This window comes from Lissotriton helveticus, chromosome 6 (genome assembly GCF_964261635.1).
Source record: "Lissotriton helveticus chromosome 6, aLisHel1.1, whole genome shotgun sequence".
NCBI lineage: Eukaryota > Metazoa > Chordata > Amphibia > Caudata > Salamandridae > Lissotriton > Lissotriton helveticus.
The window spans coordinates 177,589,790-177,613,556 of record NC_136067.1 but is presented as its reverse complement, the minus strand read 5'-3'; the positions used below and the strand labels follow the sequence as shown (position 1 = coordinate 177,613,556).

At 44.0% G+C, this 23,767-nt stretch overlaps 1 protein-coding gene across 5 annotated transcripts in view; it reads left to right on the top strand.

Moving 5' to 3' along the window:
* The first annotated feature begins 19,715 nt into the window (after nucleotides 1–19,715).
* The window catches only part of LOC144761272 (uncharacterized), a 266,932-nt gene continuing 262,880 nt past the window's right edge, over nucleotides 19,716–23,767 (top strand). For all 5 annotated transcript variants that reach the window (XM_078646723.1, XM_078646722.1, XM_078646720.1 and 2 more), the window contains exon 1: nucleotides 19,716–19,877. In XM_078646723.1, coding sequence (XP_078502849.1) covers nucleotides 19,823–19,877 — 55 coding nt within the window. In that variant the 5' untranslated portion in view covers nucleotides 19,716–19,822. The remainder of the gene's footprint in view (nucleotides 19,878–23,767) is intronic.

The window sequence follows — 23,767 nt, the reverse complement described above, 5'->3', positions numbered from 1 at the left end:
GTTAATGACACCCTGACCAACTACTTGGAGAGTAATGGGATTCTAGCCGACTCACAAAACGGATTCCGGCCTAACCACAGCACGGAGTCCGCCCTGTTGGCCGTTACTGAACAACTAAGGGCAACACAAGTCCTGTTGGACTTGAGTGCGGCGTTCGGCACGGTCTCCCATGGGATTCTACTCAGAAGACTATGGGAGATCGTAGTCCGAGGCGGTGCCCTGGATTGGTTCGCGTCTTTTCTATCTGACCGTTTGTTCCATGTCCATGCCCCTCCGTACTCATCCGGCAGGCTTCCACTGAGTTGCGGTGTTCCGCAGGGGTCGGCGCTCAGCCCTACGTTGTTTAACGTGTACGTCTGCCCTCTGGCAGTGTTGGCCAGAGAACGTAAGATCAATTTAATTTCATACGCGGATGACACGCAGTTTATCTTGTCCTTCTCGAAGGACAGGGATATGGATCTAGCCAAATTTCAAGATGATATTCTGGCCATCTCTAGATGGTTGTCCATGAATTGCCTGCAGTTAAATTAATCAAAAACGGAGGTACTCCTGATTGGCAAGGAAACAAACAGGTGGAACGATCACTGGTGGCCCTCCACATTAGGTCCATCTCCCATTCCTAGGAAGGAAGTGAAAAACTTGGGTGTGCTCATGGACGACTCCCTCTCCCTAGAGTCCCATGCAAAAAGAGTGGCTGGCGTGTGCTATGGTCGTTTACGGTCGCTCAAACCAATTTTGGGCTTTTTTGAACCACCGGTACGCCAGACAATTGTCCAAGCCCTGGTGTTATCGCATATAGACTACTGTAATGTCTTAATGCTGGGCTCTAATCGAACAGCCATCAACCGACTCCAAAGGGCCCAAAACGCAGCCGCCCATGTTCTGTTTGCCCTACCAAAGCACTGTCACACGTCCTATATTCTGCGGCGTTTACACTGGCTCCCGGTAACACAACGTATTCAATTTAAGTCCCTCTGCCTAAATCATAAAATCCTTCACTGCTCGGGTCCCCGAGTGTTGCGAGGTCTGTGTTCTTCCTATGTCCCTTCACGTGCCCTCCGCTCGGCTGACCGCCATCTTGCCTGCACCATCAAAATTCAAAGGAGCCGAGCTGGTGGCCGTTCCTTCAGGTATTTGGCTCCGAAATTGTGGAATTCGATTCCCTCGGAGATGCGTGCTACAAATAATTACCTGTCATTCAGAAAACTCATCAAAACCTGGTTGTTCCCTTCTACCTAGGATTCCTAATTGACTCTACTCGTTCCCCCCTGGATTAGTGCGCCTTTCTCTCAAACTGTCTGCAAGCGCTGGGACGCCCCGTCACTGGGGTAGCCATGCGCTCTATACGTTTTTTTAACATTAACATTAACATTAACTTTAGTAGGAACCAGTAATTTGGTACATTAAATAGGTAATCCTTGTTTCAGCTTCCAATGAGGATGTTGTTTGAGCCATTTCTTCCACACTGGTGTTTGGATACTATGTATTACAGTCAGAAACTGTTCTGTACATAACTCTCTGATAATTGTTTCTGGTGTTAAGATAGATTGTGGTTGTGTTTCGACAGATTCATGTGTGTTTTCCTATCTTGTAAGAGTATCCGCATTACGATTCTTATTTCCTGGTCAATAGGTGACTATATAATGGTATTCTTAAGAGAACAACATCCAACAAAGCTGTCTTAGGTTTAACATTCTGGCTGATTACATGAACTGAAGGTTACTATAGTCAGTATATACAGCAACTAAATGTTTCGCACCCATTAAATGATGCCTCCACTCACTAAATGAATCTTTTATCACCAATAATTATTTTTGTGCGATTGTAGAACGTGTTTCAGTCTCGCTCAATCTTCTTGACATGTAAGCCACCGGATGTAACTGTCTGGTTTCATAGTTTCTTTGAGATAATATGACTCCTATGGCCACCTCTGAAGCATCGGCCTTTTCCACAAATGGCTTATCAGGATCTGGATGTGCCAAAACAGGAGCAGAAGTGAAAGCCCACTTGAGCTGCTCAAAGGAGTGATCGGGCTCTGCAGTCCATACAAAATTAGTTTTTCTCCTCAAAAGCTTTGTGAATTTTCGGTAGAAATTTGCAAAGACTAGGAAGTACTGAATGTCTCTCACGTTAACAGGTCTTGGCCATTCCTTAACTGCTAAGATTTTACGCTCTGACATTTCTTGACCTGTGGGCGACAATATCATTCCCAAGAATTCCGCCCTATGTACGTGAAATTCAAGTTTACTCAACTTACAGTATAGTCCATTTTTTCTGAATGCTGTCAGTACCAAACAAATGTGCTGATAGTGTATGTTAACGGACTCCGAATAAATCAAAATATCGTCGATGTAAACCACAACAAATACATCCAAAAACTCTCGCAATACTTCATTCAGAAAGAACTGAAATGCAGCTGGTGCTTTGCATAGACCAATAGGCATTACGTTATACTCAAACAACCCATACTGTGTGTGAAAGGCTGTCTTCCATTTGTCGCCTTCTCTCATATGCACCAAATGATATGCCCCTTTTAAGTCTAATCTTGTGTAGATCTTGGCCTTTTTGAATTGCTCTAATAGGACTGGAATCAAGGGCAAGGGATATCTCTTCTTTATAGTTACATTGTTCAGTGCCCTTAAGTCAATATACATGCCCTTCTTACCATTAACTCTGGTATGAAAAAAAAGGCGAAGCAGCTGAGGACTTAGATGGATGAATAAATTAATTTGCCAAATATTTCTCCAAATTTCAAGTGCTCATTTTCGGATTCCGTAAGAGCATATATTCTGCTACATGGCACCAGACCCCACGGTTTAAAATTGATTTGGCAGTCATACTGCCTGTGCAGAGGCAGTCTATCAGCTTGTTGCTCATTAAATATATCCTAATACTCTTGATAAAGCTCTGGTAATTGGATGTCTTTTTCGGCTGTGGTGGCAATGTGGTGTACAGTAGCTAAGGCTTGAATCTGGGACTCGAAAAGGACCCTTCCACAATGCTCTTTACACCACGATCTTTCAAACAAAACAGTCTTATTGACCCAATCAATGGAAGGATTGTGTTTCTTCAACCAAGGCAAACCTAATATCATCCCATAATGGGATGCCCTGATAATAGTAAACTCCGGGGTTTCAAATGATTCTCAGTACATCTTACTTCTATATTTTCTGTATAGAGACTGATGGGACCTGTTGCTAACTCCCTACCATATACCGACAGCACTAGCTCAGGTGTTTCTTTTTCCTAAAATGCTACTATAATCTTTCTGCTACCTCTTTATCCCAAAAATTGCCAGTAGCTCTAGAATCAATCATGGCTTTCGTTTCTTTCAATCCCTGACTAGTATTCATGTGAATGGATGGAAAGAATGGTTCCTGAGTCTGCTTCCCCGTTTCTTTCACTGAAGGGATTATCATGCCGCTCAAAAAGTCCCCTCCTATTATCTTTGAGCTTTCTAGTTTTCCGATTTTTGTATAGGTAAGGAGGGAGGGTTTCTTGTAAACCCCATCTTAAATCGGGGTTTTAGCATACAATCTTTGACATATGATCCTTTCTGCCACAATACATACAGATCCCATTCTTACGTCTTTGCTCCTTTTCCTCTTGGGACGGGCGCCCTCACAGTTCCTATTTCCATGGGTTCAAGAGTACTTCCTGTATTGGCTTTAGAAAACTGAGGTTTATCAAACCGGGGAGCAAATCTTTCTACTCTCCTTTTATCGATTCTTTGTTCACTAAGACAGCTATCTAACCTCAATGTGAGATATGTAAGATCCCTATAGTTGGTGGATTGAGGGTCTATTTGGGCTAATACATCTTTTAATGCCTCCCTAAAGCCCCGATGGAACAAGCCTGCTCTATTTCCTCAGGCCATCTAGTTTCTGCAACAAATCTCTGGAACACATTTAAATAAACCACCAATTCTGTATTTCCTTGTTTTAGCTCAAGCAGCTCTTTATCTGCTGAGAAATGATTGGCTTCCTTTGCCAAAGACATTCTTGAATTCTTATCGGAACTCCTCCAAATCGTACAATAAAGGATCATCTCTATGAACCAAGGGAACTGCCCATTGAGCTGCATCACCTGCTTAGTAAACTCAAGCCTGATTAGTGGGAAACACCCTGGGTCTACAAGTGAAGTGTAACAGTATTTGTATCATGAATACTTGCACCTTGTTTACGTCTCCTGAAAATCGTTCAGGGGCTGCTAGAGGAATGAGAGTAGGTACTTCCACTGTTATGGGTGGTTTAGTACAAGCAATACTTTCAGAAGGCCAGAATGTACCTCCAAATGCCCTCCCATTCTGTACATCAAAGGGATTTTTCTGCATCTTCTCTACTCTTTCCTGCAAGGCAGCAGTCTCTGCACGTGAGGCAGCTACCTTCTGCTGTACAATAGCTAAAGCTGCTAAAACATCCTCCTAGGTGGCCATTTTGATTTGGAACCGATCAGGAGAGAATAAATTCTTGGGCGGCTTATTCTGTCAGGATTTTGATCTGAACTCTCAGGATCGGTTCGAGGCTCAAATGGGTCGACCTCTTGATTGTCTCAATTTTGATAGCTGTAATATCACAGAAGGTTGAGGATGGTAAGGAAGGGAACAGCAGGGAAGGAGTCCTACAAAGCAAAGAAACATCAAGAGTTCATGACAATAGAAACCGTCTCCACTAATACCCCCATGACAATCTCCCAAAATAAATGTAAAGAAAAATAACTGTAATCAATGTTCTCTGGAAAAGAGGAACACATTCATCATGTTGTGCTACCTCTCCTAGCTCACCATTGAAATAAGATGTGTAAATTAGACGAAAGATACAATAAGGATATCCAAGTAACTGTTCTTTTTAATCATTGCGCAAATTACAACCATAGCGCACAATTTCATGAGTAATTACTGTGTCTATTTTTGCCAATCAAAATTGGCGACCATTTGGCAAGTTCCAAAATGAAGATCCTGTAGTTCAATACACTGTGAAGTAACTCAATTTAATCATGAAAACCTCTGTTAAAACATAGTTTCATTTGGAGACTTATCCACTGAGATGCGCTCCACAATGTATCGTAATCGTAGTTCCATGTAACTGTTTTGCTTGACTCTGGAGTGGCAATCACAAACAAGGTTTTTAACAGGGCATCCCTTCAGAAATACTGCCTCCAATAAGCGTAATGATATTTTAGGCAAGGTGGAGTATCAACTGAATAGTTATGGCATTGCCATTCCAATGAACAGTTCAAAGAGAGGGAACACCCTAAAAAGAGAATATAACATGCTAATCAGGAGGACACAAAGAGAATTTAAAGAAGGTTGCTGTTTAAAATTACTTGAGGCAATCGAAACTAGGAACCTACGCCAGTTCTGGAAGCTAGTGCATTCAGCAGCAGACCACCAGCCTGGGGCAATGAATTGTATAGTGGAAGAAGCAGCTTGGGAAGAATATTTACAGGACTTTTATAGCCCCGGGGCTAACCGGGAAGAGAATCTGTACACAGACTGGAGCGGTCTGGTAGCAGATATAAAACCCGATTTCTCAGTCACTGAAGTTAAAAAAACGATAAAGGACTTGAATCTTACAAGAGCGGCAGGCCCAGATAATCTTCCGGCACAGATAATTAAAACGCAATCAGATTGGTGGGCGGATTTCTTTGCAAATATGTTCCAAGCTATTTTAGACACTGGGAGGCTCCCGGATAACTGGAAAGGGGCTATAATAAGGCCCATACATAAGAAAGGGGATATGCATAACCCAAAAAACTATAGACTTATAAACCTACTTGACATTGGGGAGAAGATATTTGCAAAAATAGTGCTAGGCAAACTAAAAAACTGGATAGAAGCGAACTCAATCATCCCGGTGGAACAGGGGGGATTTAAAGAAGGGCACTCCACAGTGGATCACTGTTATGCCCTTTGGGCACTTGCCCGGAAGTCGATAGAACAAAAGGGGAATATGTTCTGCTGTTTTGTCAACGTCCGGGCAGCCTTTGATTCGGTGGACTGATGGAAATTATGGGAGTGCTTGATTAAATATGATATCCCAGTTTGCTTACTAGAAATACTAAAAGCACTACATAGAGGGAACTGGGCCCAAGTAATAAAAGACACAGATGGGGCACTGACAAGGAAAATAGATATAGGGAATGGGCTATGACAGGGCTGCGTCTTAGCCCCCCTACTCTTTTCAATTTTTTTAGCAGACCTGCCAGCAGCATTGGAGGTAGAAAAAAGTGCTAGCCCTAGAATGAGTGGAAGAAAGGTCTCAAGCCTGTTGTATGCAGACGACATAGCGATTATTGACCAGACAGAGTTAGGGTTACAGAGAAAACTAAATGCTTTCAATGATTACTGTAAGGGTAAATTGCTAGTAGTTAATATGGAAAAGACAAAGATCTTGTGCTTCGGAAAAAGGTCCAAGAGTTTTAGTTGTTATCTAGATAAAAAAAAAAATGAAACGGTAAAAGAATATAAATACCTAGGCCTATGGTTCGAATCCTCCTTAAAATGGGACAAACATTTGGAAAATCAAAATGCAAAAGCATCTTCCTCCATTTGTGGTTTGAAAAAATGTAATAAAAATTATGGGGACTTGTCACACAAACCCCTGCTAAAGGCTTACGAAGCCATGATTCCCCCCCAAGTACTGTATGGTGTAGAGGTGCTCCTATTTAGTGGAAAACGGGGATGGGATCGGGAGGAAGGTAAGGCTTTAAAAATGTTACTGTCCGTGCCTAAGTCAGCAATGATACAGGCAATTAGATTAGAAATAGGAACGATAGGATGGAAAAACCAGGCCAAAATGGCGGTGGCAAGATTCTGGAAACGCCAATCCCAAGGGGAAGTCCAAAAGGTTTCACATTGGTGCAGTGATGAAATCCGCCATAGTAGCCTAAGATGGGCAAAAGAGGCAAAAAAGAAAATAAAGGAGATAATATCGAGTTTAAACGTGGGTGTAAATCAAAATTCCTTAGACGTAGACTTCACGAAGAGTGCACTCAGAGCACAAGGAAGGGAGCATTCCAGAATGCAGGACTTAGGATACCTGAGAAATAAAAAATCAGTCCAATACATGATAGAAGCATGGGAAAATGATGCATGGTATCCGTATTTAGAAACTCTACCGAATTATGGATTTTTTGATAGCTGACTTGTATAATCTGTTAAGTTTCTGTAGGTGAAGTTTGTCTTGATTGGCATTTGTTTTGGGCCAGGTATGTTGCAGGTTTCTAATTTGTTGCTTTATGCCTTTTATCTCTTTATTTCTCCAAGGTGCTTGTTTTCTTTTGTTCTGTTGTGTGGTTTTGAGTGGTATCAGGATATCAAAAGCTTCCTGTAGCCACTCATATATTTTTTTAACAGAAATTATTGTTTCCAGATCTGGACTGGATGTTAATTGTGTTTCTAAGTGTTTCAAATTGAGGGGCATTTGTACAAGGAAATGGTGGAGTGAGGCGTTAGCCATTATGTCTTAACACCTCACTCCGCCACTTCAGAAAAGCAAAGCTTGACCATATTCACAAGGATATGGTGCAGCCTTGCGTTTCCCCCTGTAATACAGTGATTAACCATGATGCACATGCAGAAGGCAGCACACATGGAAAAAGCAAACACGGGGAGAAATAAAGCATTTCTCCTCATTTCGCCAAGTTAAGACCAGGTTTTCCCGGCTCTTAATTTTGGTGCTGCTTCCTATTTATGCTGCCCTTGTAAATAGGGGGCAGCGTCAAAATCCATGGGTGTTGCGATGGAATGCCCACCACAACACCCACTGCTTACCACTTTAGCATAAAAGGGGGCCTTAAATATAAGGCAGCGTTAAGCCACATTAATTGGCTTACCGCTGCCTTGTAAATAAGGGGAGGCCCCTATCGTCACCACAATGTCACTGAAAGTAACGCTGTGATGGCGATAGGGGAATGTACATATGCCCCTGAGTTTGTTCCATGGTTAATAGATGGATGCATCTAAGGTGGATTTAGGTGCATCACTTTGTGTTGTTTTATGTTGGAAAGAAAGCAAATGGTGGTCTGACCATGTGACCAGAGTTATAGTTTGAAAGGTAACTAGTTCGGTATTAGAAAAAATGACACTAGGATGTGTCCAGCATTGTGTGTGAGTTTGTGGATGACCTGATGCAGGTTCAGTGCGTCTAGACCAGTTTGAGTACATGTGTGAGTATAACTTCATTAGGGGTAATGCAAGAGAAGCAGAGTAACACACCTAACAGGTAAGACATGGTAACATAAGCCCCTCACAAAAATTGCTACAGGACTGGATGGACTGTGAGGGGATCAGGCCAATAGTAATGCATGCTTTTGATTGGGGGTAAGTAGTGGTGCCAATTTATGCTGGGCTCTGAGAGGGACGGAATCATGGGTTGGTGGCAACATTGATGGCATGACCCCAAAGTGTCTAAAGTCTTGCAAGATTAGGCTTTCCATTTCCATCTGTCAAGATCATGTTGATCTTGGAGTCAGGTTAACCTGAAAAAGAAAACAACAGTGCACCCATGGCAGGTTCAGGCACGCGCTAGATCACTAATAGAAACAATAAAGCAATGCATGATACAGAGCAAAAAATGACAGGAATTAATCACTTATTGTATAGAATGCCAGAATAAAAAATGATTTAATATGAGAAAAACAATGATGATTTAATGTACTTTTCACATGTAAAATGTGGCCAGATGTATGACCATTCAGTTTTGATGAGCGCAAATTGCGATTTTTTGCGATTCGCAATTTGCGACTTGCAAAAATGAATCTACTAATGTGTCTTAGACACATTTTACAATTCCCAATTGGGTTGCAAATGACCTGCTTCATCAATTTTCATGAGGCAGGTCACAATATGCAACTCTTTGGGAACGGGCAAGAACACATGGATGGTGACCTGCTGGGGACAGCAGACCACCATGTCTGTGTTTGCTTTTTTAAATAAAGCAACGTGTTTTTCCAAATGCAGCCCATTTTCCTAAAGAAAAACGGGATGCAGTTAAAAGAAAAAATGTAACTGTTTCTTTTCGATCTTTAATGAGTGGTCTGTGGGGCCACTGCTTGCTCTCCAAAAATATTTAAGCATACATTCACAGTCCCCTCGGGACCCCTTCCTGTTTGTGAATGGCTTAGCACCTACTTGAAGTAGGTGGTAACTGTGATTGATTTGTGACGGCAAAACATGCCAACATACTAGTGTGACTCGCTATTAGGAAGGAATGCCCTCGGCACCGCCCTCCTAATAGAGACTTGCAAACCCTATTTTGCGACTCAGTAATAGGTTACCAACTGGCAGAATAGGGTTTATACATATCACAACCCTTTTTAGCGTTCACAAACAGCCCGATTTTCTTTTTGCAACAGCTAAAAATTGTCAAACATCGGGACCATGGTCCGTCACACATTAAAGTGCGAGCACACATTAGGAGGTTCAAGGACACACCAAACAGCCTACAGCAAAAGGTGAGAGAGGGGTACTCCTCTAGGAAGGAGCCACACCTCATTCAATATATTTGTTTAAACATTCCAAACAATGTGTATTGCAGGCAGTGGCGCTGTGAAGTGGCGGTGTGAAGCAAGACCTACAATTTAGAAGATAAAATAATATTTTATGGCTGCTTCTTGTGATAAGATTTGGATTGTGTATAATTAATTCTTATTAAAATATAAGCATCCTTTGAAGTAAATAATTTAACCTGGGTTTTTATTGGTTTTATGCAGAAGGAGTGATGTAATATTGTCAAGGTTTTCTGTATACTTGTGTAAAAATATTAGTTGTGACATGTCCAAAATGAAAGTCTATTCTAGTTTTGTCCAATCTAAAGAGGGCCGGGACACCTATCTAAATTAATTTCCCCAAAATCTAGTATCCCTGAACTGGGAGTAAGAACCTCAATATATTATATATATATCAGCAGCTACATATTGTCCTGCTCGGTTTAGCATAAATCTATTTTGTCTGCGTGACCCAGTCATCCGGATTATTAATTTTTCTGGTTGAATAAATATCTTTTATATGATTATATATTTTTATGGTATTTGTTTAAATTTTTCCTCTCAATGATGTCTTATGAAAAATAAATAGTGAGCACCTTACTTGAAAAATCTAGGTTGTGAGGATATTAGGATTCTTCTTAATTGCACTGACCTTCATTCCCCTTGTCTACAAATCCACTATTTTGAGATTCCCTTTTTCTCTAATGTGCAAAGGACACAGATCCTTGAACTTCATTTTCACCTGAAGTCAGTAATGAAGTGCAGTTAAGTGAAAAGCCTGTATGTAGAAAAAAACACAAAGAGTTGACATCTGAATAGCAAGGCAAAATATTAGCCACTCTGAGTTTGCTTCACAAAGGTAAACTTACACTTTGTAGTAAATTTACTACATTTTGGTATTCACAAAGGCATTTATGAGTAATATCTTTATGACTGCGGAGTCTCCACAACCGAGGCGGAGTCTCCACAATTGAGGCAGAGTCTCGGCACTTGGGGCAGAGATTCTGTATGGCAGAGAAGGCGAGAACTACACACGGCAAACTAACTAGTGAGTACATACACCTAGAGCCATTTAATGACCCCTGAAAACAATTACCTTTACATCGCAGAAAAGCAGCTCACAACCAAACACCTGTTTCTTCCCACCTAATTTTTCTACCTGGCTGCCCCCTTTGCTTCCTAGCTGCTCCCTTGGCTACCTGACTGTGCCATGCCATTTTCCTTCCAAGATGTTGCCTGTGCTGAGGGAGAGGAATTTCACGCAGGAGGAGACAGAAAAACCTGTTATGTATGAAGTGGCAGACTACAAAAAACTAGTAGTGCGACACATTAGGCAGCCTTATGGCAGCAGTTGGCAGATGGAATCAATGCATTGGGAGAGACTGTTCGGGCCATCTGTGATATAAAAAAAGTGGCAGGATGAGAGGTGATGGGTAAAGAAGTTCACCAGGATAGAGGTCATGGTGGACAAACAGGGTCCCGTTTCTGTCTCATCCCATTCGAAAAGTATTTCCTCTCCATTATGCACCCCCACCTGCTGATTCGGCTACCTGTTACAGATGACTGTAGTGTGGTGCAGGACAATATAGATAATGCATTAAGCAACAATATCTGTTCTATATGTAAAGAAAACTTTTTGTTGTAGCATTTGTGACTATAGAAGCCATTCCCGTGTTTATTTTTGTCTTATCATCAATTGTATTAATTTGTTTTTTATATTCTCTATCACACTACAAGTCCCAGAATTCTTTGTAAGACAAAAACGAAGTTTCTTGTTCACCATGCATAAGATGTATCAATGTTCCACCTGTCACCTGATATATCAATAATTATTGGTTCATGGATTTGCCCTTGTGTGTGTTTCCATTACTCCTGCACTGTGTAGTGTACTACATAGATATTTCATTTTAATTGTCCTCATACAGCCAGAGTGAATACTTCCGCTGGCGCAGAAGTCAATGCACCTGCACCAGTTCACCGAAAACCACAAGCAACACATGCTAACAAGAAGTGTTTTTCATCTTGTCCTGAAATTTTAATTGCTCATTAGAATTGTTTTGTTATATCCATTACTTGGTTTTCAACATACCAGTTACCAGTATATTTGTGTTTGGCAAATGTTATATTTAATTCGAAATGCACTCATATTCTTTTAGGCCCATCTCAGACAAGAGTGATTTCTGCCCCTCACAATGATATCACACCTGGTCAAGCACCACAAAGCGGGCAGATAGTAGACACTGGCAATTTCACTCACCTTGTACTTCACATGTGTGACATGTTAGCAGTGTGTGCTTTGTCAATCATCACTGTTGTAATCAAATGAATTATGCATGAATATAGTTAAAATCTCTGAAACCTTTATAGTATGTTCTTCAATATGAGTACATGACCCAACTTTTCTATTGTAATTTTAGGTTTAAAGCATTTTTATTGTTGGTGCAACACAAAGGAACAAACATACAGAGCGCATGAGATATCAGGTCAGTGTGGCCAGAGCCGCGTTCTCGGCGGTGCGTCTTCAAAGGATATTGCAATCGCAGGCTAGTCCGCAGTGACATTGAAAGATAGACAGTGTTGCAGTAATAGAACAACCTTCCCCTCCCGAACTCCCTCCCAAACCCCCAACTCCTGGATCCCTTGGAACCCCTACCTCCCCCTCCCCCCCCCATCGTCCAGTGCGCAGGTTTATCCCCTGCTATCTACCTTGGCCGCTCTTTTAGCGAGAGAGACTAATCCTGCTCCCAGTCAAGTGGTCGAGTCTACACGTGTCGTGAGCCTCAAGAGACGGAGGTATTTGGGGCAGGTAAGTTCTCTGAATTCAGTGAGCAGCAGAGATTGAGACGGCTGCCAGAGATCTTCAAATTGCTCTATATCCCCTGCCACTGTGAGCGACAGTTTCTCCATGCCCAGTACATGCCACAATCTATGTAGCCAGCCCGTGATAGAGGGAAGTGTGGTCGTGCGCCAGTGTAGTAAGATGTTTTGTACTGCTGAGCCTAATGCGATAGCTATCTGTCTGCCTCTGCGAGATTTGAGGGGATACATCAACCTGTTTGGAAGCCTAACAAGATGTATGCAGGGAATCGTGGCACTTCGGTGTCAAAATGAGAATGTACCTCATCCAACACTTCTTTCCAGTAAGAGTCTAATAGTGGACAGCCCCATAAGATGAGTGTCAGTGTGCCCACTTGCCCGCACCCCCTCCAACAAGCGCTGTCCTTATCACGGTCCATTTCATGCACCCGTTCTGGTGTATAGTACCAATAGGTTGAGACCTTAGTCAATGTTTCAGTGAGTCCCATATGGTATGCTGAGTGCCTTGCCCTGTAAGATATCTGCTCCCATTCCTTATGGCTTAGCGTCCTGCCTAACTCCCGCTCCCATCGCTCCCTCCCCGGATTGTAAAGGTGTGAAGAGTGAGGTTGCAGCAGCTTACAGAGGTCTGTAATCAGTTTCGCGTCCGACGTGCGCGTCATAAGCCATCGCTCATAGGGGAGGAGTTGTCTATCGGCTGCCTCCCGTACCTGTGGGTGTAGTGACCAGTGGCGAACCTGCATATAGCGGAGTCTTTCAGACTCTGGGAATGAGTATTCCTGTTGGAAGTGTGGGAAGGGAATGACCCCTTCTGGTCACCTACTCCCAACCAACACTCCCCATCCTCTCCCCCCGGACCCTTCCCCTTTGGACCAAAACTCAAAACAACCCCCCGCATCCTCCCCCTCCTACCCCTCCTACCCTCAACAAGTTCCAAAACTCCATAGTCCCAGGCCGGTCCTCAGAGGACGAATCTGTGGTAAGTCACTGATGTGGAGGTCCAGCCACTACACTCCTGCCCGCTACCCCCTCCCCCCAGAACCCCCAAACCTGCATTGCGGGAAAGGCTGTGTTGATCTCCCCCCGGAGTCATCTTAGGCTGTCAGCGCAACATCACTCAAGGCGGTGTGTCCGGCCGTCTCCTGCAGTGCACTGTCCATTCCGGCCCGGATGGCAGGCGAATCTGGCCGAGCAGAAGAAGTAGAGGACCGGCGTTCAGAGATTCTCTGCCAGCCGTCTCTGGTGGTGCGCCTTCGACGTGGTGTGTGCGCCTCTTCGTCTGTCGCGGTGATTCCCAGTTCTTCGCAGGTGTCCTGGAGGGAGCGAAGCTGGTGTAGGACGCCATTCCACCGCAAGATAAGACGGAAAGGATGTCCCCAGGAATACTGTGTCCCATGGGCTCTCAGAAAGTCTGTCGCTATTTTAAACTTTTTGCATTTCTGAAGCGTGATCGCCGATAAGTCTTGGAAGAGAGCAACTTGGTGCCCTCGGAATTGCAATGACTGCTGTTTCCTTGCTTCACGTAGGATTCGCTCCTTAAGTGGGAAGTCCGGCAGGAGGGCTAGAATATCCGGCGGGGGCGCTGAGGTCCGGCGCGTCATGCTCACCCTATGCGTCCTGTCGATCCTGATAGGGAAGTCCTCCGGCTCGCCCAGTATCTCCCTGAACATGCTCTGCAGGTATCCAGCAGTGTCCTCCCCTTCCTCTTTGGAAGGCACTCCCTGGACCCGGATGTTATTCCGGCGGGACCGTTTTTCGAGGTCTTCATTGTGTGCCTGGAGGTCCAGCTGTTGATCTCTCAGGCGCAGCACCTCCTGCTGCAATTGCCCGATCTCTTCATCCCTCGAGTGTCCGGTTTCTTCCATGTTAGCCACTCTTTCACCTAGGCTATCAACCTCTCTCCATACCTCTCGGACTTCTCCGGCCACCTCCTGCTTTAGTGTCTGAAAATCATCCTGCAGGGAACTGAAAAGAGATTCTAGGAAGGACCTAGTGACCGGTGGTTCTCCCCCTCCCGCCTCCAGCGAGCTCCTCGAGGGGCCTGTCGAGTGCTGTCCTTTATCTTGTTTTGTTGTCCTCCTGTTCAGCATCTCTGGTAGTGTCCGTTCTCCTTTCTTGCCCCCCCTGTTGCCGGCCATTGTAGAAGCGGGTACCACTGGAGCGGGTCCTATCGGGTCTCCGGCCCGTGGGGATAGTCAGCAACGTACAGGGGTCGCTGTTAGTCCGGAGGGACCACCTCGTTTGTCACCGACGTTCAGTCCTTCGTCCTTGATGGGTGCAGTGGGCCGTCCCGCTCTGTCTCAGGTCACCAGATCACTCTCTGTGTGCAGACTCAGTTCGGCGGCCGTTACTGTCCACGGACCAGCCACGTGGTGGTCCATCCTATCTGGTGCGGCTCAGTTTCACCCCCCTTTCGCGATCCAGACTGCTATCGTATCCACGTTGGTCACTGGGTGTGTCCGATAGTTGCATCTGTCCGGGAAATCCCGTACCTGGCGCTTCGTGATACACCGATCCGCTAGCGAGCCTCCCGTGGTCTTCTCCGCTGCTTCAAGAGACTGTGTAGGCTTGATTCCTGCCTTAGCCCCTCCTCGGTACTTGGGCTGCGCCTTCCGAGCAGTGTACAACTGGACCCCGTTCAGCACACAGGCCACTTCAGCAGGCCGCCATTGCCCCCATCATCGCGGGCATGCCGGGGACGCATCTTTCCACAGGCTCCTGTTGCTATCAACCTCGTGATGTCGCCGCCCCTGCTGGCTGCTGGCGTTGATTCAGAGTGCCCACCACGCCCCAGCCCGACCACCTCGGGTGCTGTGTCCGTTGCCTCGGGTCCAGGCCACCCCCGGTAATTCCACTGCTCTGCGTGTTGGCACAAACTGGAAGGCCCTGTTGTGTGGGCCGGTTATCTGAGCACCCCGCTCTCCGGTCACGGCCCCTGGTGAGTCCCATCTCCGTCACAGTCCAGAGGCCGGTCTAGCTTAGGGGGGCCTAGCGGGCACTTGTAGTCACCGGTGCAAGGGCCGGCCGCCCACCCGGCCGTCCTCCAAGGAGGCCGCACTCCCTTGGTGGGATTGATCCGAGGCCTACTCCTTCTCGCCGACCATCGTGCCTTGTCGCCTCAGGGGGTTTGCACTCCTTCGTTCTCCCGCTACCACCGGCCTCTCACCTCTCCCCCGCCAACGGCAGATGCTGCGTCCGCTCGGTCCGGTGTGGGAGCTCGGGCCGCTCCGCCCGTAGGCCGCGCTCCCTGCCTTGCGTAAAAGCTTCCCGCCAGTGGAAAAGATCCGGCAACGCCGCCGGTCACCTCCGGCCGCTTCGTCATCTCTGGGCCCTCGTCTGTGGCTCCGTGGAAGCCCCCGATGCCCAGTCGGGCAGTCCGCTGTGCTCAGGTCCGCTGTGGGCCGGGTCACAATGCCACCCTGTGCTCCGGCGGGCCCCGGTTTGCGGCTCCTCCTGCTCTCCGCGTCGGCCCCAGTCCGTGCTGCGAAGCTCCGCCGGTGCGGTCCCCGGGGTGGAGTCGGGTCTGCGATGGACCGTCGGGAGCTCCACCGCCTCCGCTGCAGGTTCCGGGCTGATCGGGGGGAGATCTGCGCTAAAACAAGGCTTAGGGGTCTAGGTTCAGGGGAGCTCGCAGAGAGTGCGACCGCTCACCTCGCCATCTTGGCCACGCCCCCTCTCTATTGTAATTTTAAACCTGTTTTAGAAGTAATTGATACTGTGTTTTTCTAAAAAGGAGTATGTTTGTTTGTCCTTGTGAAGAAAGAAAAGAAATTAAAGAAAAATCAAGCATATAACTGACTCTTTGCATGCTTCAGCAAGAAATTTGGATGTGATTTTGTGCTTTTCATTTGCCTCTCCTTTCGTGTGTTTCTAAATGTATGACCATGTGGTAGCTGGTCATTTGAGGTTGGCAATATCTATGTAGCCTTAAATCTATGAGTACCTTAGGTGGTGCAGTGACTGAGTTCCCTAGCTGCCAATCTTTTTCAGACAGTTGTAAAGATATAAAAAATCTACTCATAAATGCATTTGTGAATACCAAAAATTTGTAAAATTACTATAAACTTAATGGAAATGGCCCTTTATGCAAGGTCACCTCCAAACATTTTGCCTTTTTCTTCCCCTTTTTTGACCACATTTATTCCTTTGTTTTAGTGCTCTGGTCATTCTACAACTTCTAACCAGTGCTAAAGTGTATGTGATCTCTCCCTAAACATGGTTTGAGTGACTTATCCATAACTGGCATTTTTGATTTACTTATAAGCTCCTAGTAAAGTGCACTGCTTGTGGTCAAGCCTACTATAAGTGGGCTTACAGCACTGATTGTGCCAGCCACTTAAGTAGCTTTTTTTAAAACATGTCTCAAGCATCCCATCACAGAGCCTGTTTGGGCAGTTTACACTGCCATGTCGACTTGGCAATTAAAACCCCTTGTCAAGCTTTACACTCCCCTTTTATTACATATAAGTCACCGCTAAAGTTGGCCCGAGGTAGGCCATAGGACAGGGTACAATGTAGTTAGAAGTGAAGACATGTACTTTTAGGTTTTACCTGTCCTGGTAGTGAAAAACTCCCAAATAAATGTTTCAGTACTGTGCGGCGTACCCCTCCCATAGGTTAACATTGATGATGCTTTGTTACATCTATTAAGTGCAATTTCCAATTGGAAGGAGGTGGAGCCATCATGTTTAGTACCTATGGAATTGTAATGATACATCATCTTTAATGGTAATGTCAAATTTATCTTTGCAATTTAAAAAACGCCACTTTTAGAAGGATGGCATTTTTCTGCTCCTAGCCCTCTGAGCCTGCTGCCTCTCTCCAATACACATCTGGGTGAGTGACAGCTGTGGCTGGTGCATTGCCTCTAGATATCCACACACAAAGGGAGCTTTGGTGTAACTGATGGACCATCCACATCTTGATGGGCCATCCTGGGCAGGATGGGAAGGAGGATCTGACACTTCCAACAGAATAAGCTGTGCCATGTCCCCACACAAAGGGCTGCATACCAAACTAAAGTGAGTCTAGCGCCAAGCCAGGAATGGCAGGGACACTGTGCACTTCAAAGGCCTATCTTTGAAATCTCCCCCGCTTCAAAGGCAGAACCGGTTGTAAGTACTGGACCCCAGGCACAACTAACTCAGTACACTTGTGGACCTTTGGATACTTTGCTATTGCTGCTGAAGGACTGCCACACTGCAGGACTGCTGCTCTGGAAGAACAGTTGTTTTGCTGCGCTAACATACTGCATTCATTTTTTGTTTAAATCTGTTTTTATTGATTTAAAATGTTCCCATCTTCATGAAAGACAAAATACATCATATAAAGCCGACCATACATTGAACCATCTAGCAATATCAAATAAACATTTCGGTTGAATAGAAAAAGAACGAACGCACATGTCGATGACATCATTGACCTAGTTACAAGCGGCACCTCGACAGGCCAAAGGCCATCGTACATTAGTGATAATGTACCATTAGAGTAGTGTACAGAGTCCCATAGCGTAGGTAATTGCACAGATGTTATAGATAAAAACACAAAAACAAAACCAGTAACAGCAGCATAGACCGACTTTTGGATGTACACTCCTCACCATGTCCCCCACCTCCCCCCTAACATACTGCATTCATTGCCTTTGTGAGAAGTACTGGACCCACATCACTTGAACCCAGAACCAGAGTGACTCAAAGGGCTTGCCTCCCGTTCTGAAGTCTCAAGGACGGTGCAGTCTTTCAACTCATCTCCCTTAGCACTGGGACTCTGCCATCTGTGCGTCTGCCCTGCCAATTGGTGCCACTCCAGTCCTAGGCCATTGGAAATGGGTCAAAGTGCTGCTCCAGCAGAATCTATGCATCCCCGTCGACACAAGGTACTCGGAACTGGCGCATGTCCTCTACTGCGGACGCATATCACCCCTTTAGAGGATAAACACTGATGCATCACCAGCTGTTTGGCGCATCAACTCCATTCTTAATACATGACCACCATTGCGGGGCTCGGAACTGATGCATCGCCTTCTTCTGTGAACCAACAACAACGCATTGCCTCCTCTGCGCTGCACACCTCATCTTCAGCGACCACACAGCTAAGGTACTTTGCAGCAGGCCAAAACTGATCCCTGTATTTGACCTGCACTCCATCGCTGTCGGCCTGAACTTTTGGATTTGGCCCATATCTGGTGCAACCAGATAGACCCAGTTGACGCTTTATGTTTTTAGGCACTATATTTCAGTTTATTCTTTGAAAAAATCATAACTCCCCTGTTTATGTTGCTAGAGGCTGCCCCAAGAAATGGTCGCTGGTGTGGGGCAAGTGGAACAAATACTGTGGTAATATATGTGCTTAGCCTATCGCCCCCTCTCCCTCAGAACCAAGCTCACCACAAGAAAAGTAACTCTATCTGCAAGATTTGAAACAAGTTACCTTTCTCTGTAAATTGATGTTTGCCACATTGACTATTATCATACAATATTACAATGTAAATGTCACAGTTATTGTTGTTAATAACAAGATTTAAATTTAAAAAATCATAACTCCCCATAAACCTCTTTGATTTTTATCATTTTGTTTTTGTTTTGTTCAATAAATGAAGCTCTATTTTTCTAACAAGATGTGGCATCTTTTTGTGTGGCTTTTACCATTGTTTTACTGTTTGGAGTGTTGCACAAATACTTTGCACAGTAGTTAAGCCTGACTGATCTGTGTCACTTATTATCATGTGCTCACAGCTTCCAGGAGAAGTGAGTACACTACATGATAAAATGCAACTCTGCTACCACCCCACATCCTGGTGTAGAAAATAGAGAATTGCTTTCTACAGCAGCTTCTATTTTCGCATTGAACTGTCAAACTATCAATCATAAGACAGCCCTATGTATCTCTAAATCACTTCTCAGCCTCATCTCCCAGCATTTCATCCCACATTTCTGAAACTTCATTTCACATTACACTTTGTTAAAATACTTAAAACACACACACTTTGCTGACACTAATTGTGAAATCTCGAGAATATAATACATTTGAAGTCATCCCTTTAAATGTTCTATGCTTTATATGGTGTACGTTTTTAATACAGGTTTTTCTTTTTTCCTTATTCGAGTTATCTTGCTTGACATTTGGAACCAAACTTGCATTAAAAGCTTTTACTTATCATTCTGTTCTTTGTACAAGTGATGATGCTATTTCACTTGTATGCTTTTTTTCTATTTACCTGTACAAATATGAATATAAATCTTTGAATGTATTTTGGACCAGCGCCAAATGTTTTTTAATCAATTAACAATGTATTATATCTTGTTCTGGACCTCAAGGAACAGCCATAGATCAAACTTCTGACAAGTCTGCGTCATGCTGAGTATATTTAGAACATTTAATCTTTATATATATAGCGGACATCTCTGAAGCAACACTCCCAAATCCTTTGCAAAAGTTCTGCGCAGAGCAAGTGGGCTCTGTGATTGGAGGAAAACTGAGCACTTCCAGTGTGGTCTCCTGACGATCTCTGAGCATCATGAAAACCCTGTGCCTTCTCCTCTTTGCTGGAATCCTCCTTAACGGAGCCTCTGGTAAGATCAGAAACATTAGAAGAATGGATCAATAATGTAAGCTAGGATCCAAGATTATGCAGGGTGAATGACGATTCTTAAAGGTTAATTGAATAAAGAATGATATTTTTATTAAATGCAAGGAGGCTAGCATTATGTATGAACTTTTGTTCACTCCTCCTCATCTTTAAAAGCTTCCAATATAGAAGTTTGAAACAGCACCATAAACCTAGAACTTACAGTCCCATAAATTCTCCTTGCCCTCCATCTTCTTCCACTTTTGTTTGAATCTTCTCCTTAGACTTGTTAATCTATTATTCTTGTGCATCATATTCTTTATCCACGCTTAGCTATCTCCAACATAAATCAAAAACATATATCAGTTTCTTTTTATCCTTTCACTCACCAATGTAAACCTGCTCTAAACAATCATAATTTTCCTAATTATACATTATAGCAGAAATATTGATGTCTATTCAATTTCTCTTCCCACCAAAATGTCTCTCATTTGGGAAGGGTAGGTGGGATAATGCTGGCCTCCTTGTCTTTAATAAAATTGTAATCCTTTATTCAGATAACAGTTAAGAATCGTTCTTTCATGTCAAGACAAGAGGCTAGCATTAGGCATGTTCAAGGTTTTTCAAGGCATAACTTGAAACATGCTCTATAGCTTTAAAGTAGAATCTTAGAAAGGTGTCTACATTAGACCAATCTGCTGCTTCTAACATGTCTTCTAATCGTCCCCCTGACATAAAAACCGTTCTTAGCATGGCTCCCCTGACTGAATCTACACCCGCTTTTTTCATTACTGATTACACCCATCTTGCAATTCTAGTATTTGTTATACCTTTATATGGTTTAACATAGGAACTTAGCAACTGATCTCCTTCATCACATCTCTTCTCCAACACCCTACACTCATACTCCTATATACACCTCATCACCCAGAACTTTTGAATGTTGTCAAAACTTGGATAATAAATTGAACCAGGCATAGTCTTAGTTCTTTTCCATTTTTCAAAGACTACCCTGTTTAGTTGGTAATACTATTAGACAATTCCAAAGCTCTTATATCAGAAACTCTCCTGAGGATATTAAACACAACAATGTTGTTAATGTCCATGTCAATTCGCTTACGTCTAAGTATCTGTTACTTGGCCATATCTCAAATAATTTTAGCACTGCGCCTACATCCTACTAACACTTATATTTTATTCTTGGAAGTCTTCTCAATCTAACCCCTTTCATCACTCTGCATACAAAAGGACTTCTACCAATAGAGACTCATTGAATCAAAGAATGTCCTGCTGCCATTGCCGATCTATAGCAGTTAACAGTTCTGTATGGTAAACCTTTCTCAAATAATTCTGCCCAAAACTGTGCTACTTCTAGTTCATCTGCCTGTACCGGATCCAAATCCCTTTCCACACACCAATGTAGCCATACTACCCATAACCCTCTGTATCTGCTTCTAGTACCTGGGGTCCAAGAGTTATCAAGCAATTCTGTAGCTGCTCCTGAAAGTCCTGAGAATCTTCCTGAATTCCTCATACCTTCCATAAAAGGAGGTTGAGCAAACCTCATAGCACTAAAATATGTTCTTTCTCACTCTACTCCACGTAAACATTCTTTGCACAACTGTTTCATATATCGAATCTCGACCACCATCTCTAAAACTTTCAGAAACCATGCCTGTGTTTTCCAAAATGGGGTCTATAGTACTATCAGACACCTCTGCCTCCTCAAATGTACTAATATCTTCTGAATCATTGAAAATGGAGGGAAAGCATGACACCTTATTTGTTTCGAATTCTGTTTGAAAGCACCTACCCCTAATGTGCCTGGATCTGGTCTCCAACTTATTGAATACAGTAACTGGGTTGTCAACCTGTATGCAAAAAAGATCTACTCAAAAAGACCCCAAAAACTACTGAATTCTCTGAAGTCAATCTTCCCTCAACTTCTAATTGCAGAAACAAGTGAACTTCCTTGAATTCCAATCTACTATCACATTGTGTTTCCCAGGACCGTATTCTGCTTTCAGGATAGTTTTTAGTTCCAAACAAAACTCCCACATTACCTGTGCTAAATCTGACAATCTCTTTGATCTGCTACCTCCCAACTTGTTGATATATGGCACTGCCGTTATATTGTCCATCTTTCACAGAAAAGACTGTCCTTCCAACTATCTCCTGACACTCTGCAGGGAAAATTATCCTGCCTTCATTTCTAGACAATTTTTGTGATGCTTCCACTCTAATATATTCCAAACTCCTCCAGTTTCTTGTCCTGAGCAAGCATGGTGCTCCCCATTCTAACTTGCTCGCATCTGACACCCAAATGTAATCTTGTTTTACTTCAAATATCGCTCTTCCATTCCATGTTTCCACTGCTGCAATTCTGTTTTGCATCCCAATTCAAGGCTATTTTGCCTGCATACCACAGACCTCTGTACAGACCCAAAGTCTTCAAACATTGAAGAGCTCTGTAATGTAGTGGCCCTGGAAAAATCACCTCTATCAAAGAAGATAACAGGCCAATTACTCAAGCTAACTCTCTCAACTTCCTATCCTCTTTCTTAAATAAGGATTTTACTTTTAGTTTTATCTTTCTTTCTTTTTTCTCCGGTAAGTGCAATTGACACTCTATTGTGTCTACTACAAATCCCAGAAATTCAAAACTATGGGGCCGATTAGGATGGAGGATTTTCCGCCTCCTCCGGGCCGGCGGAAGCCACCGCCGGCCCGGAGGAGGCGGAAAATCCTCTGCGGAGTCACCAAAGACCCACCGCCGAATTACGATGGCTGGTGGGTCTTGGTTTCTGTCCGCTGCTTTTCCGCCGCGGTCGGATTACAACCGCGGCGGAAAAGCTCTCATTTGGCTGGCAGTGTCTATCAGACACCGCCAGCCAAATTAGGATGCATTAGTAAACATGCTTTTCCGCGGCGGTTTTTCCGCCGTGGAAAAGCATGTGTACTTTTGATTTTGGGGGCCCGTTGCGGGCCCCCAGGGTGTAGGCGGGTGAGGGGTGCACATGGGGGGTACCTATGGTACCCCCCAGTATTTACATGCACAAAGCAGCAGGCTCCGCGCGGTGCCTGCCGCTTTGTGCATGTAAATGTAAAACATGCACTTTTAACAATGCGGCGGGTGCTGCTTGAAGCAGCACCCGCCGCAATGTTAAATATCCAGGATGTGACCGCCAGGGTGGCGGTCACATCCTAATTTGCACGGAAGGACCGCCGCAGCCCATGCGGATGGTCCCTCCACCTCTGGGATGGCGGACGGACGCAAGTCCGTCCGCCATCCTAATCGGCCCCATTGTGTTGGATTCAAAATTGATTTCTCCAAATTGACTATGAAACCCAATGATTCCAACTCTTCCAAATTTTAAATATATTATCATCCGTACAACCCGTTCTCTTAGGAAACCCACTACCAGTTTCAAAATACCAATGGGCTGCAGACAACCAGAAAGGTAGGGAATGAAATTGGCATAATACTCCTTTCCATCTGAATTGTAAATATACTTGGCTTTTCTCCACTATTGGAATTGTGAAATATGCATTCTTGAGATCAATTTTTTAACAGATGTATCCCTTCCATCTTGAAAATGTCTGTGGGTTACAAATCGATTTTCATTTCTCAAGTTTATTACTCATCTCCATCCTTTGTCTTTTTTTCCTACCAGAAAAAAATTACTCACAAAATGTTTCTTCTCTTCTCCTACTTTCACAATGGCCCCCTGTGCTGGAATCTGTTTTATCTACTCCATTACAATACTTTCCAATCTCTGCTGAATACCAATTTGTTTGGTTATCGTTTTTGGTAAGAATCTGTTAAATACTCTATTTGATTACCTTTTACAGTTTCTAAAACCCAAACATCTTTTGATATTTGTCTCCAACAAT